Here is a 26,077-nt window from a genome sequence, read left to right as displayed (position 1 = left end):
AGATAGTAGGGAAAAAGAGGCTGAATTAAATAGATATTTTAGGTTTGTGGCCTAGCTTTGTCCCATTAGAATGTGAAGTGCTTGATGGCAGGGAGTGTTTTGATTCTGTCTTTATCTCATCCCACACCTGGCATAGAGACTTGAACAAAGCAGGATTTAAGTGTAATCCCACTTCTACCCAAGCTTCAGGCAGTATTTCTGAGCCACAGTCTTGTGTGATGTTATACTATATCCCCAGAGGGAGATGTGACTGAGGGACCCCTCTGAGTCAGGGTGCTGGGTATGGGGCAGATACTTCAGAGGACTTTGAAAGAGGTAGTTGAGACAAGTATGAACATTTGGGTAGTAGACAGGAGATCTCTCTGGAGCTGCAGAAGGGGAATACAATATCCAATGTACCCTTGATTCCCATAGGAGAGACTGTTCTACCTTGGAAGTCCTGGATCCTGCATATTCCATCGTAATAGACTCCTGGAAGGGTAGGTATAGCCCTCTTCTTCCTCATAAAAGCATTGTGTTCTCCCATGGAGTCTTGATAAGCTGGATTCCAGATAGTATCCATCCCTGCCACATTTGAACCAACCATATCTATATTAAGTGGGTACTAACCACATACAAATACATGAGTATTCACTTGAGTAACATAGAACAGTTCTGGATTTCAGAATGCTGTGACTTCAGCTTGTTCCTTTCTCTTTTATGCTTCTGTGATAAATGCATCCAGATATTAGCTTGCATTGTGAAATGTCTTTATGCCTTGGGCTTTCACAAAAGCTTGGAGTCATAAGATAAACCTATGGAAAATTAAAACACAAGAGTGCTTTCGGCCCTGGGGGTGCAGGCTTGACTTTACCCCTGGCCAGGAATAGCACTTGGTTGTACTACCTGCTGCCAGAACCATTGATGTGGATTCTGCCCCATCACCAATTTCCCCCTTACCAAACCAAACCAAGTGAAGTCTAACCTAGAAGTGGGCATCATAAATTGGCTCTCTTAGAGATTTGCTCTATCACTTTGGCTGCTCTATTTATTCTGTTGTAAGAAAACAGATACTGCCATCCTCTGCTTAGGGCAAATTAGACTTGGAGAAGATTCCTAAGGACCTGCAGTGAATATGATGTGAAGTACTGATTAATAAAAAGCAGGTTTATTTAAGGCTCTGCAGTAACCCTGACTTGCCATGAGTCATTTCCAATCAATCAGAGCCTGCTCGAATGTCTGGGAAGAGCACTGTAGTAGGAAACATTAAATAAACAAAAAGGAATCTTTAATTTGCCTCTGCAACTGGAAGAAATTTCGCAACCAAACTGTCATCTCAAGTAACCCACCAGCCAGAAACCAATGAACTGCTTCTGTCTAGGAGGGGAAAGATGTGCAGTCAGAATAACAGTTTGGCTGACAGGGATCCCTTGACTCCCTCAATACCAATGTGAAGGAGTTGGAGGCAGCACCAGCACTAGAGACCAAGTATTAGCAAATTCCTTAGCAGGGTGGAGTGAGTTCTTGGTCTAATTTCTTTCTGTCATGCTGAAGGCTGGGAATAGGGTATATCTTTAGGGATCCTTGTTTTCAAGAACAAGTTAAAAAATGTTACCACACATAGGTAGGCTGGACAGTTAAACTATGGGGAACAGAAAGGTGACATATGAAGACCCCTTCATGGCAGAGATGTACAACTCTGAGGAGCTTAGTTACCTAGGTGACTTTTTGTGTGTCTTTGGGTGCCCCTATGTTATGTCTGCATAAACCTGAAGAGTCTTACATACTGTTATACACTGCAAATGGCTTGAAATATATAGCTCAGAATATGCCAAAGGATTGGGTAGTGATAACTATCATAGGGTCAGCAAGGGCTATGCCCTGGATATCATCTTCTATACTCTTCCATCTTCTCTCAGGCAGGCCTGTGTCGGGTCACAAGATCACTGACCAACAGAAGGAGAGTGCTGAGAACTTTATTTCCCTGGTTCTGGTGCTCAGTTCTCCCCTAACTCCTTCCTCCCCCTTTTTTTAATCTTGAAATTTCATCTTTATGTATTGGTCTGCCTTGGAAAAGAACCACATTGAGGCACATTTCAGCAGGGCAGGAATCATGCCTAGCCAACACAAACTTGCCCTGGGAGCTCATACTGGACAAAAAAATTTAAGGAGATAACAAGATTCATGTTTGATGAGCTATAACTCTTAACATTTTGAATTAGGTAAGACCCTGACATTGGCAGATCCAGTCAAAAGAAGTGAGAAAACCACCTAATCCTGTTATCAGACAATTCATCCCAGCAGTGATTTACTCTCATAAAGCTTTATCCTTGTTTTGACTCTTCAAAGCTCCCTTCGATTTCCTTTCCCTTGTTTTTTTATCTAGGTTGGCACCCTTCTTGGTCTCTTCTAGTTACCTTTATAGTTGTATGACTGTGGACTCTGGTATTTGACTAGGCTCATTATCTGCTTGTATCTTCCCAGTCTTTTTTCTAGGTTCTGAAGTTCAATGTTTCTCTTCATTTCACCATTAATAACCCCACATGGCCCTGCTGCCCACTTGACTCCCACTCAGACAGAAATGCAGGTTTGTGGGTAGCTAAAGGCTAGGTCTAACTAGGCTGTGACAGATGAATGTGCCATGTCACACAGATCATCCACCTGATGATCTGAAGAGAAGTTAACATGCTATCTGAAGAGAAGTTAAGTTCATTGCAGATAGACCCTTAACGTTTAAGGATAACATCCTAGAGAATAATGACCATTCATTTTCACAAAGTGTTCCTTGGTGCCATCTAAAAGAGAATCCTGGGCTGAAGCAACCAGAGATTTGTTCTGATTTTACAATCCTATTGGAGACCATTTTTTAAAAAGGATAACCTCTTTGCTGGAGTTGTTTTCTATATTTGTGGGATTGAATGTGGGTGTATGACATTCCGAGCAAGGCTTTTTAGATCTGTGCAGAATTACCGGTGTTCCAGGAACTGCTTGGATAATTACTTTTCTCCCTCCTTTGTGTGAAATGCTAAAATAAATAAGGAAAGAAATCAATAAGTGTGGCAAGAGTATGAGTTCAGTATAGCTCGGGGCCAGGCAGACATGTGTGAGATGGCATTTTTATGAAGACTTCAATCTACATTTGCTGGTTGGAGCAGTGAGTGATGGGTTTGTAATGGGCTTGGCACTGGGATGTTAACTCCCACATTCTCTGTAGGGAGAGAGAACAGCTAGGCCCTCTGGAGCCTGGGTGGAGGTGTAGGGAACAGCAGCCATCTGCTCTATGTTATCCAGGTTGGGTTTCCCAAACTTAGGCCACCTGGAATGAAAGGTGTTCTTATTGGCCTTAGTTTACACCCATAGCTAACTTGGATGAATCCTAAAGTTTACAGCATGAGTGGTGGCAGAGAAGCGAGCTTCCTGACCTCAGTCTCCTGAGGTGCTGGCCGTAGCAGGCAGGAAAGGCCTTTTAAAAGTGATATATACTCATATGTTTGCATTTTTTATTATTTTTTTCCAGATGGATGATTGCACATCAGTAAGTCTTGAGTCACATAACTATTTAGGCCACACATACATAGAGATGTTGCACAAACCGCGCCCTGCTGGCTACAGCGAATGTACAAAGAGATTTACATGGGTTGAATTGGCAGACTGATTAAAATAAGCCATTGCACAGTGGAACACAGACATTGGGTCACGCTGACTCTCCCATCCATTGGCACTCTTTTCTTCCTCAAGAAGTCAAATCTGGCTGTTGAGGCAGCCGCACTCAGGATAGCTTCTCTGGTGACCCACTGGCAAGTGTCGAGGGCCCCTCTCAGTCCTTTATTCTGTGTCCTCATCACCTCCGACCTTGCTCAGCTCTCTAGAATTAATTTAGGCCCAGGGGAACCATGTACAGCCTTTCCCTTTGACTTGACTCTTCTGGCTGAGGCCAAACACAGATAGGTGATATGCACAAAGAATGGCCTTCCTGGGGAGTGTAAGAAGGGAGACCTGAGCTCTAGTGAGAGGCTTAGGCTAGGAAGGCTGACCCAGGCTCACACACATAATATGAGAGCAGGGATTGTCCACAAGAGCACTCAAAACGACACCTGGGAAAGGTGCCAAATGGCCAGCAATGGCAGGGGCTGCGACCTCTTGTGCCTTTCTTAACTGATCCAAGAAGTCCACAGTCTAGGGGCTGACTTGGGGTTCCCATTATTATAGGATTGGAGAAATGGTGCTGGCTTCTTGTAATCCCTATCATCTAGTACTTTGAAAGGGCAAGGTGGGAAACAGGAGGTGGGGCAGTTTCAGCGAGATAAGGGGCATGGGACTAGTCCTATAAAGTGCTAAATTGTTAAAAATCACAATTGTACACACTTGGGGAACATGCCCCTCTCCCAGCTTGTTTACACAATGGGATTTTATGTATATATACATATATATATGTACATATGTATACTTTTCTTTTTAAAAAGACAGCTCTTTCCCAATGGTCGGATAAACTGCTATACATAACTCCTGTATTCAGCATGCGCGTGGGGAGGGCCATGCAACAGTGAGGGACTCCCTATTGCTACACTCTGTACATGACGGCTGGGCCCCACCGCGCCCATGGCCCTACTGACAGAATTAGGGTTGCCTTTGATCCCTTCTGCCTCGTAAAGTTTTTTTGTTTTGTTTTGACCCCGGTGAAATGGGGGCTATGAAGATAAGAAGGTGGGGGTGGCCCCAAGGCCGAAGGAGAGCCCTCCAGGGGCTACATAACGTTGCACTGGGTGGCCCCACAACAATCCTTTATGAGTGCGATCCCAGTCTTGGCAACTGTAGGCTTAGTAGGTGGGGGTTCTGCCTTCTTCTCTGCCGGAGAACCTGTGGTAGGAGATGAATGAACACAGGATGTGGTGGTGGATCATACTGAAAGTCCCCTTGGTCTTCTGTCCGTATCTCCTCCCTGCCCAGCTCCCTGCTAAAGCAGCAGGGATTGAATCAATTTCAGCCCACCCAAATAGTGACTTGGACTGTACTGAGAGGGTAAAGTATGGAGGAAATTCTGCAACAAGAGCTATATGTTAGCAAAGAAAAAAAATCACTGGTGTATCTCGTTGTTTGCATGTTTGTCTCCATCAGACTGAGCTCCTTGAGGGTAGGGACTGTGTTTTTGCCTTTCTTTGTATTCCCAGGGCTTAGCACAGTGCCTGGCACCCAGCAGAAGCTTTGATTGGTGTACATTTTATTTTAAAATGCAATTTACACACGCTGACTTTTAAAGTCTGCAGAGGGCGTACGTGATCTCCACTCTTATAACAGCCCTGTGAGCTAAGTACTAGTGCTATGATGTTACAGATGAAGAAACTGATGCTTATGGATATCCATCCAGCAAGTGTCTGAGGAAGGAATTAAACTCAGGTCTTCCCAACTCTCGGTCCAGCTCTGTGTGTTACACCTGGCTCTGAGGATAGAGGAGAAAGTACATTGGGCTTATAATCAGGGAGAACAGGAGCCTTCCTATGTGACATGGGCCTATGTGACCTTAACCGACTTCATTCAAGTGGGGATATTAAAACGTACTTATTGTACTATGGTGGGGAAAATACTTTGTAAACCTGGAAAGGGCCTCACTTCCCCCCACTTCCTTCCTCCCCTACACACACACACACACACACACACACACACACACACACACTTTGACATTTTCTTTGACACATCAATTATTTCTTTTTCCTTTCCCAGCAGTTTCAAACATCATCAAGAATGCTTAGTAGCTCCCAGCCATGAGGGTGCTCCCCAGGAGCAAGTACCCACTTTCTCCAAGGATCCAAGGATCTTTCCTGGCTTGGGATTTCAGCCATGAGACTGAGACATCAGGGTTCTCACCCCTCCTTTATCTCCTTTTGATCTGATACCAACAGGCTTCTCCCTTTTATTTGGAGATAGTGTAGTCTTGTAGGTACTCTAGGGGATACAGTATATTTCTAGGTAGTGCAGTGGCTTGAGAGATGGACCTGGAGGCAGGAAGACTTGGGTTCAAATTCTGCTTCAGGAACTGACTAGCTGGAGTCACTTAACTTCTGCTTGCCTCGACCAAATATAGTAATATTTGTGAAGTGCTTAGCACACTGCCTGGCACATCGTAGGTGTTATGTAACTTTTCTTACCTCCTGGACAGAGTGCTGGTCGTGTCTCCAGGATAATCTGAGTTTGCATCCTCCCTAGGATATTTACTATAACTATGTGACCCGAGGTAAAGCATTTAACCTTTCCAACGGTTAAATGGGGAGAATGATAACATCTGCCTCACAGGACTCTTTCTGGGCTAAGTATGTAAAATATTTTACAAACCCTAAGGCTCTATGTAAACATGAGTTCTTACTAAGATTCTGCTGATTCTTGCGTATGCCAGATTGGAGAAGGTTGTTTAGGCCAAGACTAGTTCTGCCATTGGGTGATGGTGGAATTTGTGCCACGTATTCCTATAAGGGTCTACTTAGGAAGTAGGGACCAGTGTCTCTGTTGTACCCTACCCTACTCCAGCAGGGGAGACTTGCTCCTGCAGCCCTCAGCCTCAAACCTCACATCTCTGCCTATGTGAATGCATATCTCCATGTATGAAAACCATTGGATCACAGATCTAAATCTGGAAAGGACCTTAAAGGTCCACTGGTCCCATGCCAGGTGAGGAAACTGAGGCCAGGGAAATAAAATTACTTTCCTGCTTGTTAGGTCTGACCTTACTTAATAAACTCCAGTGGCTCCCTATCATCTCCAGGATTAAATGCAAAATCTTTTGATGTGCAAAACCCTTCATAACCTCTCCCAATTCATAAAACCACCTTTCTAGTCTTATACATTATACCTGCTCTCCCACATACTCTGTAATCTGGTGGAACTGACCTCCCATGTTGTTCCTCAAAGAAGATAATTCATCTCCCAACTCCAGGCATCTTCACTAACTGTCTCCCATGCCTGAAATGCTCTCCCTCCTCAATTCTGCCTCATGGCTTCCCTGACTTACTTCAGGTCCCAGCTGAAATCCCACTTCTACAAGAAGCTTGTCCCAGTCCCCCTTAATTCGAATGCCTTCTCTCCATTGATCATCTGTTAATATCTCATTTGTACATAGGTGTTTACAAGTTGTCTCCCCTCATTAGAGTGAGTTCCTCAAGAAGGTCGGGACAGTCTTTTACCTTTATATCACCAGTGGTTAGCCCACTGCCTGTGGCGTAATAGGTGCTTAACTAATGTTTATTGTGTGACATTGCCCAAGGTGGTAGGTCTGGGACTCAAACTGAAGTCCTGTGACTCCAGAGCCAGGGCTCTTTCCCCTGAACAATGAGTAGACAAGGATAGATGTTGCCATCTCATGGATTTCTTGGAAAGTGTTTCACTTTTTTCACTGAATATACTCTGACCTAAAAACTAAACATGCAACCCATTCCCCACCCCCTCTTCTTGGGGGGAAACAATAGAGACACTCACTGGCTGGAGATTTCGTTACTTTTTCTAGAGGTTTTAACTTGATTCTCAGAAATTCTGCCATTTCCTTGTCTTCTTCTTGTTCCCTGTTAGGGCAGATGTGAAACAAGGAGAGAAAAGGCCTATGAACTATGAAAGCATTAAAGAGTCATAAAAATATGTAATAAAAAAGGGAAAAGGATAAAATACAATGGGGAAGGGATTTTAAGGTGTGACCCAAGGAATGTAGAGTTTTATGAGTCACATTTAGAGCCATGGCTCTTCCTGTGCCTGGGTAGAAATCTGACTAGGGCTCAGGGCGTCATGCTGAGGTCTTTGGGACCCTCTCTACACAGACCTCGATGAAATGGACCAAACTCAACTGTAGTCAGAGTTGGGGTGAGTGTGGTTTCCTGGTCACTAACTTCTCACCTCTGAAAGCAGCCATCCCTTTTTGATGAAGTCTTTACCAGACATATTAGACAAGAACTGGGTACATCTGACCATCTAACTGCCTGAAGTACCACTGTTCCTCCAGTCTCTCTGAGCTTAAGATTGTCCTCTGCTCTATTCACTCCATCATCTCCTCTATTTATCCCAGACATATGCCCATCAGTCCAACCATCTGGTCCATTCTCCACCTGGAAAAGGACACTCCAGTTGAGCCCTCTAAAGATCATGCTGCTCCTCAAAAGGAGAGTTAACCTACTCAGTTTGGGAACTTTATCTTGGGACCAAGATGTCCTGATTGTGAATGAGTACAAATTCACCTAACCTCACGATTTCTAGCCCTCCCAAGACCATACTTCGTGCTTCCATTCAGTTTAGACATTTTGCCATCTGTTCTGCCACCATGTACGTATTTTTCCCCCATCTCTACTTTCTATCTTTTACTCTAAGAACATTAATAAAATAAAAATTACCATTATTTCTGTAATGGGTATGATAAAGGACTTCCTAGGACTCATCATTCCCATGGGGGCAGAACAAAACCCTCTTCCCTGACCACCACTCCTGTAGATGTGCTGTCTCCCACTAATAGAATGGAAGTTCATGAGGGCAAGGACTGTCTCACTTTTGCGTTTGTATCCCCAGTACCCAGCACAGTGTTTGGCACATAATAGACGCTCAACAAAATGCTTTTTCATTTATTAGTTACTTTTTTCCCCAAGGCGCTAACAGGACCAAGTGTCATAGAAAATAGACAGCACCAGATGACCTAGGGAAGGTCAGATTATCTGAGGGCTGTTTCCATTCCAGTCATTCATTGGTAGATCTGGGGAGAGACACTTGTTCTATGCCTCAAACTCACCTGTGTGGTACAAAAAAGGAATGACTGTTTCAGCTTGGCTCTCGCATATCAATTTCAAAAGGATGACCCTTTGGAGGTCCCTTTAATGATTTTTTTTTAGCAAGGTTTCCAATATTGGGTGGGCAGATTACTTGATACCCCTGATGATTCTGAAGATGAGAATGATCAGGACAGGCAGTATCAACAGTGTTCCTAGATACAAGGATGTCTCAACATGCCCCTAGTTTTGCCTCCTTCAGAGACCTGACAAGGGGCCATTTGTCACTCTCACCGTAATCGCTCCACTTCAGCATCGTCCACCAGGAAGTCTCTCTTTTGCACCAATTTGTGGATCTTCTGGATCAATTCATCCTCTCTCTGCTTTTGCTGTTTAGTTTTTTCTTTTTCTGAAAATAAAGAAAAAAGATTCAGAAAATGAACTAAAGGGCCACTTTGGCTTTTCAGAGGGAACTAACCACTTAACACTGTATAATTGTAATGGTCACACTGGGTCCTGGAAAGAATCAAGAAAGTGTACCTCTTTTCTTTCATTGCAGATGTGAGAGTTTAGGGGAGCAGAATATTACATATACTGTCAGTAAATGTGGCAAATGGTTTTGCTGAACTTCTTTTCTTTTTGTGAAACATGAATTGGATGTCAAAACACAAAGCATTGCTGATTAAAGAACAGTCAGAGACTCAGGCAGCATACTTTATCTCCAGACTTAAGTGAAACTGATAGAAGGAAGGAAGGAAAGAAGGAAGGAAGGAAGGAAGGAAGGAAGGAAGGAAGGAAGGAAGGAAGGAAGGAAGGAAGGAAGGAAGGAAGGAAAGAAGAAGAAAGGAAGGAACTGCATTGCCCAACTGGAACTGGCCACTTGGGTCCCAAGTGGGGCAGCTACTACCGCTCATAAATTGTTGACTGTTATTTGTCTTTCATTCGCAAAGAGGACCATGACATTGGTAAGGTGATGTCATGACTTGCAAGTGAATTGGATTTAAGTGAGGCAGGTCTGTACAAAGTCACCAGCCTGACTCTGTCCTCCAGAGCCATCTGGGTCCAGGTGGCAAGTGTCAGTATATTAGGAGACATCCTGTTTTCCAGAGCTAAGGTCCAGTAAGCAAGCCATGCCAGAGTGATTTGGGTTTAAGGCATGTTTCCTAAAAAAGAAATCTAGCCCCCAAGCTAGATATCTTGAGAGATTTCAGCAATTCAAATTTATATTCCTTTGAGCAGAGCACTTGAAGATAAGGTATGATTCCCTATGTGGACAGAGGGAGGGAGGTAGGGAGAGGAGAGAGGGAAGAAGGAAGGAAGGAAGGAAGAGGAAGGAAGGAAGGAAGGAAGGAAGGAAGGAAGGAAGGAAGGAAGGAAGGAAGGGAGGGAGGGAGGGAGGGAGGGAGGAAGAGAGAGGAAGGAAGGAAGAGAGAGGAAGGAAGGAAGGAAGAGAGAGGAAGGAAGGAAGGAAGAGAGAGGAAGGAAGGAAGGAAGCAAGGAAGGAAGGAAGGAAGGAAGGAAGGAAGGAAGGGAGCTGCATTGCCTAACTGGACCTGGCCTTAAACCCAAATCACTCTGGCTTCCTAGACTGGCCAACAGTATGTCCCACCCCACACATCATTTGGTCATTATTTGGCCTCTGATGGCTCAGGGTAAATGTAAATAGCAATTGTTTCTGTTTTGACCAGAAAAATCTGAGGTTGTTTCCCTCCCAGACTGACTTTTTTTGATAGGTAAAAGCCATTCTCTGCCTCATTTCTTACCTAGCCTTAATCACTGAATGGGCATTGTCTCAGACAAATTGAAATGTGGGAAAGACCTAAGGTCTCCCACTGCATCCAGGGCCATCTCCAGTCATCCTGATCTAGAAGATCTTGCCACTGGATCCAGATGGTTCTGGAGAAGAGAGTGAAACTGGTGTCTTTGCACAACCCTCCCTCACTTAAATCCAATTCATTTGTAAGTCATGACATCACCTTCCTGATATCACGGTCCTCTTTAGCACAAAGGGCAAAACAACAGATGAAACAGATACTATTGTCAATGTTCAAATCCAGATCCAGTTTAGTTGAATTTCTTGAATTCCTCCAGGCATCATATAAAGTGATGTCAGTATCCATAAGCTGATAAGTGTATTTTATTATGAAACCCACAAAACTACTAAGAAATCATATTTCTAAAGGCAGGGACAAAAATATTGCATACTTGTTCTCTAGCTGTTGACATGAAGATCTTAGTCCCGGGCACATGGTAGATACTTAATTGCTTATTGAATGAATGAATGAAAGAATGAATGAAGAGCTGGAAGGGACCAACTTCATCTAGTTGAACCCCCCCAAGACTTAGATCAGAGCAAATTGTGACCATTCTGTTGGGTTATCCTTTGAGGACACACTAAAACCAATTCCAATCTTGTTCATACATTCAATCTAATCTGAACCCTTGCATTGTGGGGTCTGACACTTTTTTCTTACACATTCCCAACTGCTCTCCTATCTTCCTTTTTTCAGTCTTCTCCTTAAGGACTCAGGCAGGAATCAATGGTATCTTATCTTCTGTACTGAATCTAGGAATTGTCTGGTGCTTAAAATAATAATAATAATTGTGTTGTGTCTGTCCTTTGTTCTTGAAGAGGACCAAGACCTCAAGATGATGGCATGACTTACATGACTTGATTTGAGTGAGGGAGAGCTATGCAAGGTCACCAACCTCACTTTCTTCTCCAGAGCCATCTGGGTCCAGTGGCCTGATATTCATCAGGATGACTAGAGATGGTCCAGGATGCAATGGGAGACCCTGGCCCTTTCAGGCAGAGGTCTTATCAGATTCTCACTTTGAGTGAGATACACCCATTCAATGAATAGGCTTCTTTAAGTAGTTACTCAAGGTATGGCATCTTTAATCCAAAAAAAAAAAAAATCAAACTGGGAAGGGAAGAACTTCAGGGTTCTTGGATAAAAGAAAAACAGTTACTATTTAGTAATTACCAACAACTGACATTTATATGATACTTTCAGTAAATAAAGATGAATTTATTTGTTCTTACTATGCTAATCATTCTGGAAATAAGTTTGGAAAATATACTCACTATGTGCACATCCTTTGACTCAGTGACAACCCAGAGAGGGCAAAGACAAAAGGAAAGGACACCCATGTATACAAATATAAATAGCCCTTTTGTTGTAGCTAAGAATTGGGAACAAAGCAGGTGCACATGGACTGGAAAATAGCTGAATGAATTATGGCATATGAATATAATGGAATATTACTGTGCCATAAAAAATGACAAAAGGGAAGATTCAAAGAAACTTGGAAGATTTATATCAACTGAAGAATGAAGTGAACACAACCAGAACGATTTATACAATGACTATAAAAACGTAAAGAAAAACGACTTTGAAAGACGACCAAATTCTGATCAGTGCATTGACCAATCATGACTGATGCTGATTCACAGAAAGGTAAAAGTGCTGAACCAGAAGTACAAAATAAGACATACATTTTTAGGTACAACAGATATGTTGATTTGTTTTGCTTAATTTTACTTATTTGTCAGAAGGGAGAGGGTCTATTGGTTAGAGAAGGGAAAACTGGTAAGCAGTGAAAGTTAAGGGAGGTGGGTAAGAAAGGAGTGTCAATGAAATTTGAAAGAAATACACAGAACAGAACAGAGGAAGGTCACAAGGGGACACAGATGACATGTTAAATGGAAGTATTTTTTAACATGTATACAGCATTTACTGCCAGTGATTCTGCTAAGCTCAGTACAGTTACTCCATTTAATCCTCTCAACAGCCCTGGGAAGCAAGTGTTATTATTATACACACTTCACAGATGAAGAAACTGAGGGGTTAAATGACTTACTTGGGATCACAAAAATAGTTACTGATATGAACCTAGGTTTTCCTAATCCCACCTAGGGGCAGTTAGGTGGTACAATGAATATAGTACTGGGCCTAAAGTCAGGAAGACCTAGGTTCGAATCCGGCCTTAGATACTTCCTAACTGTGTGACCCTGGGCAAGTCACTTACCCTTGTTTGCCTCAGTTCCCTCATCTGTAAAATGAGTTGGAAAAAGAAATGGCAAACCATGTCAGCATCTTTGCCAAGAGGATCCCAAGTGGGGTCACCAAGAGTTGGACATGACTGAATAACAACTTCCTAACTCAAGGCCTTGCACCTTATTCAATGTACCACCTAGTTGCCGATGAATGAACAAGGCTGTTTTGTTACTATTGTGTTAAATTTAATACACACTTTAAAATGTTGAGAAGGGAAGTCATTCTAAGCATGAGGATCATCATGTGAACAAGGACAGGAGAAGAAACATCTTTCCTGAGCAACAGTGAGCAGGCTGGTTTGGCCAGCCTGTATAGTATGCAAAAGGGAGTGAGATATAATAATCATGGGAAGCAAGTTGGAGCCAGCCAAGCTGTAAAGGGTCTTAAGGGCAAATGGAGGAATCTTATACTTTATCCTAGAGGCAATAAGGAGCTTTGGGGGCACATGAGAAGCATGGTCAGTCCTGGACTGTAGGAAATTCACTTTGGCAGCTGTGTGGAGGATAGATTGGCATGGGGAGAGACATGAAGCAGGGAGATCATAGAAGGCAATTGCAGTAGTTCAGGTGAGAGGTGATGAGGGCCTGAACTAGGGGAATGTGAGTGGAGAAGAGACGGCAGGTATTTCATGGAAGGAGAATCAACAGGATTTAAAAATTGTTTGGACATGGAGTAGGAGGTGAAGGGGGTGAAGTCAGAAGTTATAATGATGACTCCAAAATTGTGAACCTGGGTGACTGGAAGGATAATGGTGACTTGAACAGAAATAAGGAAGTTAGAAAGAATGGTTAGTTTTGGGGAAAAGGTAATGATTTTCTTTTGGGCATGCTGGGTATGTGATGTTTATGGGACATCTAGTTGGCGACGCTGTAACAGCAAGCAAAGTGGGATTTTTTGCTGTTTTTCTGGATTGAGTTTTAGCCAGTCAAGTGCCCTTGAGTCTTGCCTTTGATTGAATCAAGAGTCTTTGTTTGAATCAAGAGTCTTTGATTGGAAACAGCATATATATTGTATTGCTTAGAGGGAGAAGAGAGAGGAGAGAGAAGCAGAGCTGAGAGAGAGAAGTGAACATGAACAGGCTAGAGGAACTTGCTTGTAGGGAGGTCTAACAGAAACAATGTTTATAATGTTGGCACTCGGTTGATCTGTTGATTCCTCAGACAGAAGCCCTGTCTGTTGATCTGTGTTAATTCCTCAGACAGAAGCCCTGTCTGTTGATCTGTGTTAATTCCTCAGACAGAAGCCCTGTCTGTTGATCTGTGTTGATGTCTTAGATAGAAGTCCTGTTTGTTGGTCTTTATGAGTGAATTGAGGTGATAATGGTGCTGGTAATGTGTATAAATATTGTTATAGCCCTGTTAAGCTTTGTTTTCTTAGAAGCAGAAGCTGCAGACAGGAGCCCCTGGAGCCTGCTGTCAGCCAGAAGCAGGAAGAGTTTGGAGTGGAACAGTCCCTGTGAGCTGAGACAAGGAGCAGGAGCAGAGAGCTGCCTGCGTGTGAACTGAGGCAAGAACTGGGAGCAGTTGGCCCATGGAGGAGGAGCTATGGGGTTTGGAAGTCAACCTCGAGTCAAGATGAGAGAGGACTTTACTTGGACACTGTGTATTGATTAAGGAGATTGTACTTACAGTAACCTAGGGGTGGATGGTGTGGTATCTTCTGCTACAGACCCTGACCTGGGACCCCCTGACTTTGGGGATGCAGTGATATATACTATGCACCATATGACATACTGAATGTTATGAGATACATACATGTATTAGATGATTTGTTTTGCTTAAAGATGTTGCTGTGAATGTCATGCTTTTCTTTATTGAACAATGTTTAGTTTATTGCTGAATGGAGAGCTCATTATACTATGCAATTAGTAGTCGCAGCAGCAATCCTCAGGTGCGCTGCTGTGATTGGCTTTACATATGCCTCATAGGGATGTTGGAGTAGATCCCAGTAGAAAGAGACAGGGACAAAGAAAGAGAGACAGAGACAGAGATACAGAGACACAAGAGAGACAGAAACAAAGAGATGGACACGCAGAGTGACAGAAACAGAGAGAGAGAAACAGAGAGACAGAGCAAGTGAGAGAGAGAGAGAGAGAGAGAGAGAGAGAGAGAGAGAGAGAGAGAGAGAGAGCACGCTTTATAGTTGGCAAAGCTCCTTATAAATATAATCTCACAGAGTGTCACAGCAATTCAGTGAGTCAGGTACTACAGGCATTATTATTTCCATTTCACAGATGAAGGAACTAAGCTTCAGTAAGGTTATATGACTCACCCATAGTCACTTGCCTAGTCAATGTCAGAGTTCTTCCAGAATCCAAGCCCGGCATGCTATTCACTAGGCCTAGCAGTCAGCCTGTCAGTCAATAAGCATTTATTAAGCCCCTACTGTGTTCCAGGCATCGTGCTAAGCACTGAGAATACAAAGAAAAGCAAAAGATAGTCCCTGCCCTCAAGGAGCTCCCAGTCTGAACTATGTAGACACACTATACACAAGATAAATCAGAAATAGACAACAGAGGGCAGGTCCTAGAATTAAGAGGGATTAGGAAGGTTTCCTGTAGAAGGTGGAATTTTAGCTGGGACCTGAAGAAATTCAGGGAAAAATAGAGGTAGGAGATAGAGAAGGGAGAGATAAAGGAGGGAGAGCATTCCCAGGCATGGAGAAGAGTCAGAATGCCATTTAGTAAGTCTCCTCTTGTCCCTGTCCATCATCCAAGGTGAAGTAATGTATAAATATACTTCATTATTTGTGAAACACTATGTAAGGACTTATAATAAACTATGAACAAAATTTCTAGCTATCATTGCCTCCATTTTTCTCAGTTGGTTTCTTTCCCCCAGTTGTTTTATTTTGTGTCTTTCACCATTCCTAGTGTCCCTTTCTTTCCTTTGCTTCTTAAGTTCTCTCTCTCTCTGTCTCTCTGTCTGTCTCTCTCTCTATCTCTGTCACTCTGTGTTTCTCTCTATCCAGAACTCTTTCCACCGTGTCACCCAACACTTTATAAATTTTATCTCAACCCTGAAAGTTATTATCCTTGTCTTACCACTGAGGAAACTGAGGCTCAGAGAGGTTAAGTGACATAGCTAGTAAATACATGAGGTTGGATTTGAATTCAGATCTTCCTGACTCCAGGCTCAGCACTCTATCTACTTCACCATAGTTGCCTAGAATGGGAGGGATAATTCATTCTGGATGAAGGAGAGGAGCAGGATTGCTAAATTTACACACTATGGACCTGTTTGGAGTTGCAGACTTGCCCAAGTCCAGTACAGACAGGTGAACTAGACCCCATCCCTGTTCTTGTGGGCAGGCAGTCTAAACCAAAAATAAAAGACTAAATTGGAAAAAAGAGACCAAGGAATGACCAAGATAATACAAAAAGACCTAAGAAAAGATTCAAAAAAGGGACGGGAACACCGTAAACTTCTGGGGGAGATGATGGTGGGTGGAAAATGCCACATTCCTCAGTGAAGGGATTTGGACATAGGCTTAGAAAAACGTTGAAGGTTGAGATTGGTTTTCATGTGCCCCCCCCGCCCCGAGTCTAACCAGCAGGATGGTCTTAAGTGGCCCTAGTCAACGGCATCTTCACATCAGCTGCTGAGGAGCAGGTAGGCTCTGCTTTGTCCATGTCTTGGAAATATAATTTTCTTGCTGGTTTGGTGTATTTTTAACTTAATACTTTTATTGACACATTGCCAAGAGCTCTGATTTTTCTCTAACCTCAGCTAAATTCATTTAGGACCTGGTACAGCTCCAAAAATGGAAAGGGAGAACTCTTGGTGAGAAAGTGAGGAGGAGGAGTAAAGATAAGGAGGAGGGAGTCTCTCATGCCTATTTCATTCTGAGGTTTATTCAGGGAAGACTTTGGGCTGAGAAAAGAAAAAAAAACTGGCATTGACAGGTCTCTAGACCAAAGAGTCATGGCTGTAGGAGTAGCAGCCCTCAAACAAGCTTTACAGTGGGATCATGGCAAAGCACTTGGCTTCTCCTTCTGGTTTCCCATCTTTAATTGAGGATGCTGTTTTGTAGTGGAAAGAACATTGAAATGGGAGGCAAGAGGCTTGGCTATAGCTCTGCAACCACTGTTACAAATTGTGTGATCTTGGGAAAGGCATTTTCCGTCATTGAGGTTCAGCTTTTTCATCTATAAATTAAAGGAAGGGTCACACAAGTATCATAAGAGAAAGAGGCCAAAGAACCTTAGGAATCAACTAACACAGTCCCCTTATTTTATAGATGAGAAAACTGAGGCTTAGAAAGTTCAAGTAATTTGTTTAAAGGCACAGAGTAGGAGTAAGTTAGCAGAACTGAGATTTAAACACAGGCCTTTTTACTTTAAATCCAGTGGTTGAGAGGGAGATCGGTGTAGCAGAAATAACTCTGAATTTGGAGACAGGAAGAAACCTAAGTGTAGGAGTTTGAAAACTCCCTCTGACAGTAGCTGTGTGACCATGGGCAAGCCATTTAACCTCAGTAAGCCTGGGTTTTTTTTTAAATACTTTTTTTCTTTTTTTAAGTTTTAAAATGTGTTTTAAACTTAAATACAAAATAAGAAAAAAATGCCATGTACATAGCAGAACATGAGAGAAGTCAATATAAAATATAAATTTGCATTTCAAGAAAACCTATATTGAATGCTACACTTTATTTTCAAAGCTATCCTTCTTTTCTCTGCTTCCTTGTGTATTTTCTTTTGTGATCTGCTATTCACTTTTTACTTTATTTTTCCCTTCCCCCAAGAAGGCTACAATTAATCGAAGCTATATGTATTTATATGTACATATGTACACATATGTAAACAGATATACATAGACATTCATAAACATACACATACACATACGTCAAACATATATACATGACGGTTTATACTTATTTCCATGTGTCATTTGTTTCTCTGAAGCATCTTCCTTCCTAAGTCCAAACCTTTGCATAATTTTCTAAATCTAGAAGCTCATCGTTTCCTACACCATGACAATATTCCAGCCTAGTCATATTCTATCTGAGAGATTGTCTATGAGATTTTCCCCAATTTTCTGTATTCCCTCTATTCTTGGCTACATGGGTTTTATTTCTACGAGAAATTTTTAATTTAAAATAATCAAAATGATCAATTTTACACTTTACTGCTCTCACCTATGGCTTATGGTCTGATACTACTGAATCTAGCTTCTTCACATCTTTCCCTTCAGTTTCCTTGAAGTTCCTGACCTTCTGCTTTTCCCAATGAATCCTGTTATTTTTTTCTGACTCAGTAAGATAACCTTTTAGTAATTTAATTGGCATTGCATAAATCAGTTAGTGAGGCTCAGTTTTTTATCTGTAAAATGGAGATAATTATGCCTGTTGGCCCTACTTTGAAGGGTTGTTGTAGACATAAATGGAATAATAGACATAAGGTATTTTGCAGACCTGTTATACAAGTTGTATCATTTTGGAATGCCTTATGTCAGTTCTTTCCAATGGACCATATGATTAGATAATTTCTTAAGTTTTTTCCAGAATAATAAGTCTATAGTTTAATGACTTTATTTCCTGCAGGGCAAGGGAGAACAGCCTGAATTGGACAGAATAGTACTAGAAGGGTTGTGTGGAAAGGTCTACAGACAGTGCCAGTGGGAAAACATTTGTGGACTAGTAATATATTACTGATTCACACCGCAGGGCAGCTACTGGGCGCAGTAGATAAAGCACTGGGCTTGGAATCAGGAAAATTCATCTTCTTGAGTTCAAATCTGGCCTCACATATTTACTATGTGACCTTGGGCAAATTACTTAACCCTGTTTGCCTCAGTATCTTCATCTGTAAAATGATATGGAGAAGGAAATGGCAAACCACTCCAGTATCTTTGCAGAGAAAGTCCTCAAATGGGGTCACCAAGGGTGATTAAACAACAGCACTTAGACTACAGAGATCAGTTAGTCAACAAGAAGTGCTCACTCTGTGCCAGACATTTTGCTAATCAATGGGGACACAAAGAAAGGTAAAACTGTAGATAGTAAGAAGGGAAGAATCATCCAATCTTCCAGGCATGGTGAATCTGAGAGGGAACAGGCTCTAGGCCCCCCAAGCATTTCTGAGATATCTAAACCATTACCTGGAATGGCGACTAAATTCTGCAGCTCTTGTTTCAGGTCCATGATGTCCTTGCACAGTTGGATATCATCCATCCTGTACAAAAAGAGAGAGAGAGAAAAAAAATCACACCTCAAAAGCAGAATTGGGTTATTCCTCTCTGAAGCTTTGTCAAAATCTCCCTCCACCCCCAAACCATCGTGACAATGTGCTTTTTGCTAGTTTGAGAATTTCTCCCTCCAATCCCAGGAGCCTGAGTTGACCACTTCACCCTCAACTGCTGAGGGGTTTGTTACCAAAGCCAATTGAGACATTATTTTAGAAAAAAGAAAGGTGTATGTGGACGTAAGGGGTGGGGGGATCCTAGCAGGTGCCTGCTTCCCCTCTGATTTGTTTGTGCCGAACCAGATGGATGCAAATATCTCCTGCAGATTCCACATTAGCTGCTTTTTCATTGGTCCCTCCCCCATGTGCTCTGAAACAGGCCCCTGCCCTTTCCTCTTCAGAGAGAAGTGAGATCAGCTTAAAGTGCTGGGATTGACTGAGAAGGCTGCTTTACAGTTTTTTATAGGAGAAAGAAAGTACTAGGGAAACAAGAAAAGGGAGAGGGAAGGAAATTAGGGGCGGGGGGGACAAGAAAGAGAGAGGCGGTGATGACAGGGGACTAAATCTGTAATTTAAGCAGCTTGAAATGGCAGCCCATTTTGAAAACTTGAGAGACAGAGCATTGTAGAATAAAGCCAGACTTAAACTTTGGAAGAGCTGGTTTCAAACCCTGTCTGTGACACATATTAGACATGTTAGTTAGGATAAGTCACTAGACCTCTGTCTGTGTTCTAAGAAATGCTCTTAGATTCTAAGTTACAGAGAAGGTGCTTTGGTAGAGGGAGTTCCATGTCAATGAAATCACAAGTTCAGTGCCTTTCCTTTGTGAGAGTCCCAAAATTCTAACGATATTCTTTAGTCCATCCCCAATAAAAATAAAATCCTTTCCATTTCATTATACCTTTCATTCAATGAGCATTTATTAGGTACCTGACAATACTGTGCAGTTCAGTGGCACAGTGAGTACAGTACTCAGCCTGGACATCTTCCTGAGTTAAAATCTGGTCTGAGACACTTGCTAGCTGTGTGATCCTGGACAAGTCACTTAACCTTGTTTGCCTCAGTTTCCTCATCTGTAAAATGGGCTGGAGAAGGAAATGGCAAACCCTTTCAGTATTTTTGCCAAGAAAACCCCAAATGGGGTCATGGAGAGTTCAACAGGACTGAAATGACTGAATAAGAAAAAGGCACTATCAGGCCCTGGGGACCTAGAAGCAAAAATCTATTAGGTTGTGTTTGTCTTTCATTCTCAAAGAGGACCGTGACGTCAAGATGATGACATGACTTGCAGTTGACTTTGATTTGAGGGAGGGAGGGCTGTGCAGGGTCACCAGCCTCACTTTCTTCTCCTGAGCCATCTGGGTCTAGTAGCCTGATATTCATCAGGATGACTGGAGATGGCCCAGGATGCAGTGTGAGACTCTGGCTCTTTCAGGAGAAGGCTTATCACCTTCTCACTTTGAGTGAGAAACACCCACTCAACAAATAGGCTTCTCTAAGTCACTCAAAGGATGGTCCCTTTAATCAAAAAAAAAAAAAATCCAACTGGGAGGGGAAGACCCTTAAGGTTCCTGGGGAAAAGAGAAATAATTACTATTTAGTTATTACATTCACTCTGTGCTGGGTGGTGGGGACTTGTCCTGTCTGTGAGCTCCAGAGTGAATTGAGTTTAACGCTTGATCTTTGAGCAAGAAATGTAGCCAGTAAACTCAAAGGAAAAAAGCAGCTTTTGGCCATGGAGTTTTACCTTCCCCTGGGCAGAACATCAGAGGAGAAGAAAATAGGGGAGGGGAGGGGAGGGGAGGGGAGGGGAGGGGAGGGGAGGGAGGCTCCTGAAAAGAAAATGCATGATGATGACAAATAGATACAAATCATCTCTATACAAACAGATATAAAATATAGCTACGATGGAAATACAAAGTATTATCTCCAGGGAGGGCACTAGTTTTACACTTAATAGAAAACTTTGATATGATCTCATTTGGCTCTCACAGAAATCTTATGAAATGCATAAAGCAGAGGTTCCCCTCACTTTTCAGTAAAAGAAAAAGGGGTTTAAAGAAAGTCACTGTGAAATAACCGAGATCATAGAACCATAGAAAGTGGACTTAGTACCTAGGTTTTTAAATGTTTCCCTCACAACAAACTTTGGATGTAGTTGGTAAAAAAAAAAAAAAAAAAAAAAAAATCTCCATTTTACACATAGAGGAACAATCCATGACGTCACATTCCAAAAATGCTTTGAAGACAGCCCTCATTGATTGGGAGGAGTCTCTAAGCTATATTTTCTAGAAGATTGTGCATGAGCTCACCATGCGGTTTATTTTTTATATAAATTTTCTTCTTTATAATAAAGACTAATAAGTACAAACATTTCAAAATATAAAGGAAAAAAGAAAATGGAATTGTAACTGAAAATGAATTTCATTTATCTTGTTTTTAAAGTGTATATTAAATTTAACATGGTAGTAACAAAACTATCCTGCTAATGTATCCTTTTCTACTCTGGTATATTAAAAAATATGTTTTGTTTATGTTCATTTCCTCCTCTTTCTCCTTCTTTCTCCTTCTCCTCCTCCTCCTTCTTCCTCTTCTTCTTCTTCTTCTTTCTTCTCCTTTTCCTCCATCACTAGCCACATCCAGAAGCTCTCCCTTATAACTAAGCTTGCCTAATTTAGAAAGAGAATGGAAGTCTTGATCGTGTGAATGAAAAGCAGGCTTGCAACTGACAGAGGGAGAAGCAAGAATGGGGGAGTAGATATGTCCAGAGATCTGGGGAGACAGCCATCCAAAGATAAGTGCTGGGAATGCTCAATACTCCATCCCATTTCTTGTTATTTATCTTGCATTCTGCTTCATTAAATGTTTTCTATTTTGAACTTGTATCTGTTGGATTGGTGAGATTCAATGGAAACAGGGGCTCGGAGCTGTTAGTGTGAAGAGATAATAGACCCCTAAATGACCCATGAGTGTGGGGATATTACATTTGTAGGGCCTGATCTGGGATTCTATTTTTATTTTTTAGATTTTGTTTGTTTGGTTTTCCGTGAGATTGTTTTGAGTATTGGGTCAACCTATAGTTTTGGTTCCTCCCAGAATCTTCATTTTTAAGGAGGATGCCCAGACCAACCATGTCTTCATTCTTCTCTAGACTGCATTCCTGATTCTCCACAGGACTTTTTTTTAAAACTATGCCACAGAAACCTCTTCACCCTGGAAACTTCCTCTACCCTGAACTACTTCTCACATTGGAAATAATCTCCACTCCCACAGTGGTTCCCTTTGACTGGCTGGTTCCTTCCAGAGACACCATTTTAAGGAGGATGCCCAGGCCAACCATGTCTTCACCTAGGCTACATTCTTGATTCTCCAGACTTTCACTACAATATGGTCTTGAACCAGGGATCCTGAACCCTCTCCAAACTGCCCGCTTAATTTTCAACTTTCTTTTATGTGTTGTCTTCCCCTACCAGAGTGCTTAGCCCCTTAAGAGGAGGAACTATCCTTCTTTCTGTGTGTATTTGTATTCTCAGTCTGGGCCATCTCTAAGTTGTCCTGATCTGTATCTGGCCACTGGACCCAGATGGCTCTGGAGGAGAAAGTGCAGCTGGTAACTTTGCACAGTCCTGCCTCACTTAAGCCCAATTCACTTGCAAGTTATGGCATCACCTTCCTCATACCATGATCCTCTTCAAGAATGAAGGACAAGCAATAAACAACAAATATTCCCAGTGCTTAGCATATTGCCTGGAACATAGTAAATACTTAATAAATACTTGTTGATTTTACTATTTCAGGGACCCAGAGAAGTTTTTCATTTTTCTTTACATCTCTATCCCCACTGAAACATTTATAGGCCAGACCAGAGGAGCAACCAGAGGAAAGGAGAGCAATGCTGAGCTGTAGCTGATGTATAGAGACCACATGGAGAAGATTCAAGATACTCCATTATGACTCCCAACCCAAGGCAGAACTCCAGGGAAAGGTCTTAGGAGACTCTTCCTCCCTCTCTTCCCCTTTCATTCTAGTTGAGAGTTGAGCCAAATATTCCTGGAAGACAACTGGTAGAGATGGCTACTTGTGGCTAGGTAGTCAGCCAACAAACGTTAAGCATCTATTCTATGTTAGGCACTGTGCTAAGTTCTAGGGATAAAAAGAAAGGCAAAAGACAGTCTCTGATGTCAAGAAGTTACTAGAGACCCTTAATGTTCCTTTATCTACCTTGAAGGTAAGTGCCTGATGGATTGGTCAGAGGCAGATTTAATGTAAATGGAAGCTCAAAGAAAAAGGTTTGAATGGGCCCTTAAAGAGCAAAAGGCAAAAATGGTGCTACATTCAAGATTGGAAACTGAGTCTCAGAAGGGTTAAAATGGCCTGCTCCAGCTTATCCAGCAAGAGTCACAGGCGGTTTTCTGACTCCAAATGTTGTGCTGGCTTGCTACTATAGACTATCCTTCCTTGATGGGCCTCTAAGCACTTTTAAATTAGTGATTCTCCTCAGTGTGACTGACATCGGGTACTCATTGCAATCCTAAAGCTTCCAGGGCTCTAGTCTAGAGAGATTTACCGTTTCTAAGACCCTGATTGATGAAGGAAGAGAAAAATCCAGCTTGTGTTATTACAAGCCTTGGTCTTTCATGCTGGGCCAAGTGGGACAAATATATCATTTTATCTACATTCAGTGGGGAGAGGTGAGGAGAGACTGTCAGACTAATATGTGGTTCTTTACAAAATTTAATCCAAAACAACACGATCTTTATGCACCAGGGATTTACGCTACAACCTAATGTAAGGCCTGCAGAGACAAAGGCAGATTTGAAGAAAAGGGCAGGCTTTCTCAAAATGCCAGGGGGAGCTGATTTATTTTTTTTATACTTAATGTGTGCTTTAGAATTCTTAGGGGATGGGGAAAATTTTCAAAAGAAATTTTTATATTCAGGAGAAAATAAAAAGAAACGGTATGGAGTAACATAGCTCTTCAGTGGGGTTCTCCTACGGTTATTAGATCAGGATCAAATAGAAAATTCTCCCTAGGTGGTCTTCTACTCTTGAATCACAGGTGTTCTGAGAAGAGAAGGGGAGTTTGCTGGGCACTGGATAGTAGAGACAGTAGATCAGGGGTTCTTAAACTGGGGTCCCAAGGGCTCCATGAACTTGGATGGGAAAAAAATGACACCTTTATTTTCACTAACCTGTGCCTAAAAATTAGCATTACCTTCATTATTTAAAAATATTATTCTGAGAAACCATCCACAGGCTTTACGCCAAAGGAATGTGACACAAAAATGGTTAAGAACTCCCAAGGAAGAATGTTACATCCTTTCTTGTATAGGCTCCGTTGATTTGTTTTTCTCATCCTGGGACAGAGGGAGGGAATTAATGGTCTTAGGCTGTAACCCTGGGTTGGGTCAGGATGTCCAAAGGCCAGAGGCAACAGGCTTGGTTGGTACTGTGTTTCTTTGTCGCCTGCCAATTTGTTTCAGTTCAGTTGTTTTTCAGTTGTGTCTTACTCTTAGCAACTGTTTTCTTAGCAGAGATACCAGAAAAATTTGTCATTTTTCTTTTCCAGTTTGTTTTACAGATGAGGAAACTGAGGCAAGCAGGGTAAAGTGATTTGCCTAGGGTCACACTGCTAGTAAGTATTTGAAGCTGTATTTGAACTCAGGAAGAGGACTCCAGACCCAGGACTCTTATCTGTTGAGCCACCTAGCTGTCCTTTTGCCAGCTTAACTAATTTTAAATGTTCCCTTTAGCAGAAGTAGCACTGAGGACCCACCAATGCTTGCATGGAGGGTACAAATATGTGTATGTGATGCATGTACAGCTATATCACACTGACATGTTTGGGACTAAGAAGTCAGTGCAGTAGCAACTAGAAGATTTCAGTATTGTTTCTGCCATCACCTAACTTATTGACAGTTCCTAGCAAGTTGTTCCCTTGGTCTCCATTTCCTCATCTGTAAAATGAAGAAGTAGGTAAGACTAGATAATTCTTTCAGCTCTAAGATGCCAAGCTATCTCTCTTCATGGATCGGATTTTCATCTCTTCTTCTCGACCTAGGCTTGTTCTAGGAATCAGAGTTGAAAATCACCCAAAGTTCAGATATTCCACCCATACCCGAAGAGAAATTTCCTATGTGACATTATTATATATTATAATATAGTAAATGCCTATATAACATCACATTATTATGTAACAAGTGGTTTTCATGCTCTCTATGATGGGAACTCACTATCTTTCAAGACATCCTCTTATACTTTAGGACATTTCTAGTGGTTACATTGAGCTGATATCTCCCTCTCTGTAACTTGCAACCATTGCTTCTAATTCTGCCTTCTGGGACCAAGCAAAACAAATCTAATTCTTTTTCCACATGAAGAAAGATGTCATTCCCTGTCTAAGACTTTTTCCCTCCTCCAGGCTAAACAATCTTATTTCCTTGAACAGATATTAAAGCCTATTTTCAAATCCCTTTGCCAACCTTATTGTCCTCCTCCAGATGTACTCCAGTCTTGTCAACATCCTCCCAAAATATCACCCCTAGAAATAAATATAATGCTTTAGAGATAACCTGCCTATAGCAAAATATAGAGGCATTATCATCCTCTTACTCTTAGGTCCCACGAAAAGTGAACCTAGGTTTGAATTCTCCAATAGGTCAGCAACTACTTAAAAACAATAGCTCATGAGCCCCCATGGATGTGTTCACTTTTACCTGTCAACCAGAGCACCCATTAGTTCAAAGAAAAGGTATTTAAACAGACAAAATAGAAAATAAAATAATTAAAGGTTCCCCATACATGCACATGATGTGTATGCTCCCACATACAGGTTATTACATTACCAGTAAAGAAAGGAAGGCATACATTCAGAGAACATGCAGGGCACACATGTAGAGGCTCATACATGGCCAAGGTACACCCATGATCATGACAGGACAAACCCAGAACTGTAGGGCTGTAGATGTTCTCTGGTGAGGTTATGCTGCTTTCTGTTGGGAGGTGTATCTGTGCTCTTTGCTGGGCACATTGTCTATATTGGGAGTTACATTATCCCTGCTGGTCACTGAACTGGAGTTCATCTCTTTAGGGTCACCACATGGTCATGCTCCTGTCTGCTAAGATGG

The 26,077-nt window shown here is 42.0% G+C and overlaps 1 protein-coding gene across 1 annotated transcript in view; it reads right to left on the bottom strand.

Annotated features, from left to right (window-relative positions):
- Window positions 1–3,459: 3,459 nt before the first annotated feature.
- BMERB1 (bMERB domain containing 1) overlaps window positions 3,460–26,077 on the bottom strand; it is a 137,842-nt gene continuing 115,224 nt past the window's right edge. Inside the window, exons 3-6 of the mRNA XM_072610259.1 lie at window positions 18,868–18,941; window positions 9,003–9,117; window positions 7,444–7,526; window positions 3,460–4,836 (exon numbers count right to left, since the gene is read on the bottom strand). Coding sequence (XP_072466360.1) covers window positions 4,724–4,836; window positions 7,444–7,526; window positions 9,003–9,117; window positions 18,868–18,941 — 385 coding nt within the window. The 3' untranslated portion in view covers window positions 3,460–4,723. The remainder of the gene's footprint in view (window positions 4,837–7,443; window positions 7,527–9,002; window positions 9,118–18,867; window positions 18,942–26,077) is intronic.

Source organism: Notamacropus eugenii, chromosome 1 (genome assembly GCF_028372415.1).
Source record: "Notamacropus eugenii isolate mMacEug1 chromosome 1, mMacEug1.pri_v2, whole genome shotgun sequence".
NCBI classification, from domain to species: domain Eukaryota; kingdom Metazoa; phylum Chordata; class Mammalia; order Diprotodontia; family Macropodidae; genus Notamacropus; species Notamacropus eugenii.
The sequence above is the reverse complement of the archived record's forward strand: the minus strand, read 5'-3'. Positions and strand labels throughout refer to the sequence as shown.